Source organism: Plasmodium cynomolgi, assembly GCF_000321355.1.
Source record: "Plasmodium cynomolgi strain B DNA, scaffold: 0860, whole genome shotgun sequence".
NCBI lineage: Eukaryota > Apicomplexa > Aconoidasida > Haemosporida > Plasmodiidae > Plasmodium > Plasmodium cynomolgi.
In genome coordinates, this window is record NW_004193083.1 from 1 (window position 1) to 1545 (window position 1545).

The window sequence follows — 1545 nt, forward strand, 5'->3', positions numbered from 1 at the left end:
TATTAATTTTTTCCCGCAATAGTTCATTTAATCTTTTAAATTATAATTATATAAATTATGTTATGTATTTTATTTTTATGTATATTCAAACATGTATGTTATAAAATTAAATAATCCTTTATTATAATTTTTATATGAACTATGCTTTCCTTATTTTGTATGAGTTATATTTATAAATAACCGATACGTAAAAAAAGATCATAATTTAATTTTTCTTTTATGATGGAGTTATCAGATGTTGATAAACTATTAAAAGTAATGTTATTTTACTAAATACACTTTTATTATTCTGTTTTTTTAAATAGTCGTGTTTTTATTATGTATTTTAACTAATTTATCTTAATATCAATATTTATACCTTTATATATTATTCTTTTTATTTAGAGGTCTGACATGTCATTTAGGGATGAATTATTTTCCGAAATTTTTTATGAATCTCTGTATAAGTATAACAAATTTAGGGGGTTAAATTGATTATTGCAGTTTATTAGATAAGTTATAATTGGATAATTGTATTAAAAAAATTTGTTCAAGTATTTTTAAATATTTAGATACTAATACAATATTAAGAAATAATGATAATGCATATAATTATTGCTTGCTTTAGAATTATTGGATACTTAGTAGTTTAAATATTTTTTTGTTCTAAAATTCCTCTTCTCTAATTGTATAAGCTTTTCGGAATATTGAACTTATATGAAATAATTTTATTGAAGTAAATTAAAAAAGCGTTAATATATAACATGTAAAACTATTCATAGTGTTATTATGGATAAGGATTGGGGAGTCTGAAAGGAATTGCATGACTCCTATGTAGAATATTATGCAGTTTACGAAACCGTTAAAAGATATCTAGATAGACACAAAGTGTTCTATCATTATGTAGAAAGGTAAAAGCATCTATGTGAACATTTTAAGAAATATTGTTCTTCAGATGAAAAAAATTGTTGCCATGTATTTTATGCTAAATATAAGGAATATGACCTAGATGAAGTGTTATCTACCATTGAATGTCATATTGAAACAATTGATGCAAAATCTCAAGCTGTGCCAGGAGCTCTACAAAGGGACAACGCAATTTCAGCTAGAAAAACACACTCAGAAGCAATATCAGTTGACATTCTGCCTCTCAGTACTCATAATTTACCTGAATAACCTCACACTGTAAAAAAGCTTGGCAATTTCCTTCTTGGTGTAGTATCGACATCTATGACATATGGCGTTTTATATAGAGTAAATAAAAATTCATTGATACAAATGAACTGCATACGTTTCTTAATATGCTTCAATAAATCCCCATAAATAATATATAAATATGTTACATATGTTTTATATTATTTTTTATATAAAAGTTTACACACTTAGAAAAAAGTTTAGGGGGTGTATATAAATCCAACAGAAATATTGTAAGTAATCTAAATGGAGCCGACAATGGATTATTTGATTATATAGCAAAATCATTTATTCCATATTCAGGTGATGGAAAAGAACATTATATAGGGTAGCATCCAGCATAATGTTTCTAGATTGAAGTAGTTAACAATG

General features: G+C 24.7%; 1 protein-coding gene across 1 annotated transcript; it reads left to right on the forward strand.

The window, feature by feature from the left end:
- Window positions 1-988: 988 nt before the first annotated feature.
- On the forward strand, window positions 989-1132 carry PCYB_005980 (hypothetical protein; the record flags this gene model as incomplete). Its single annotated transcript, XM_004228019.1, has 1 exon — window positions 989-1132. A coding segment is annotated over one exon (144 nt), but the record flags the coding sequence as incomplete, so codon positions are not given.
- Window positions 1133-1545: the final 413 nt, after the last annotated feature.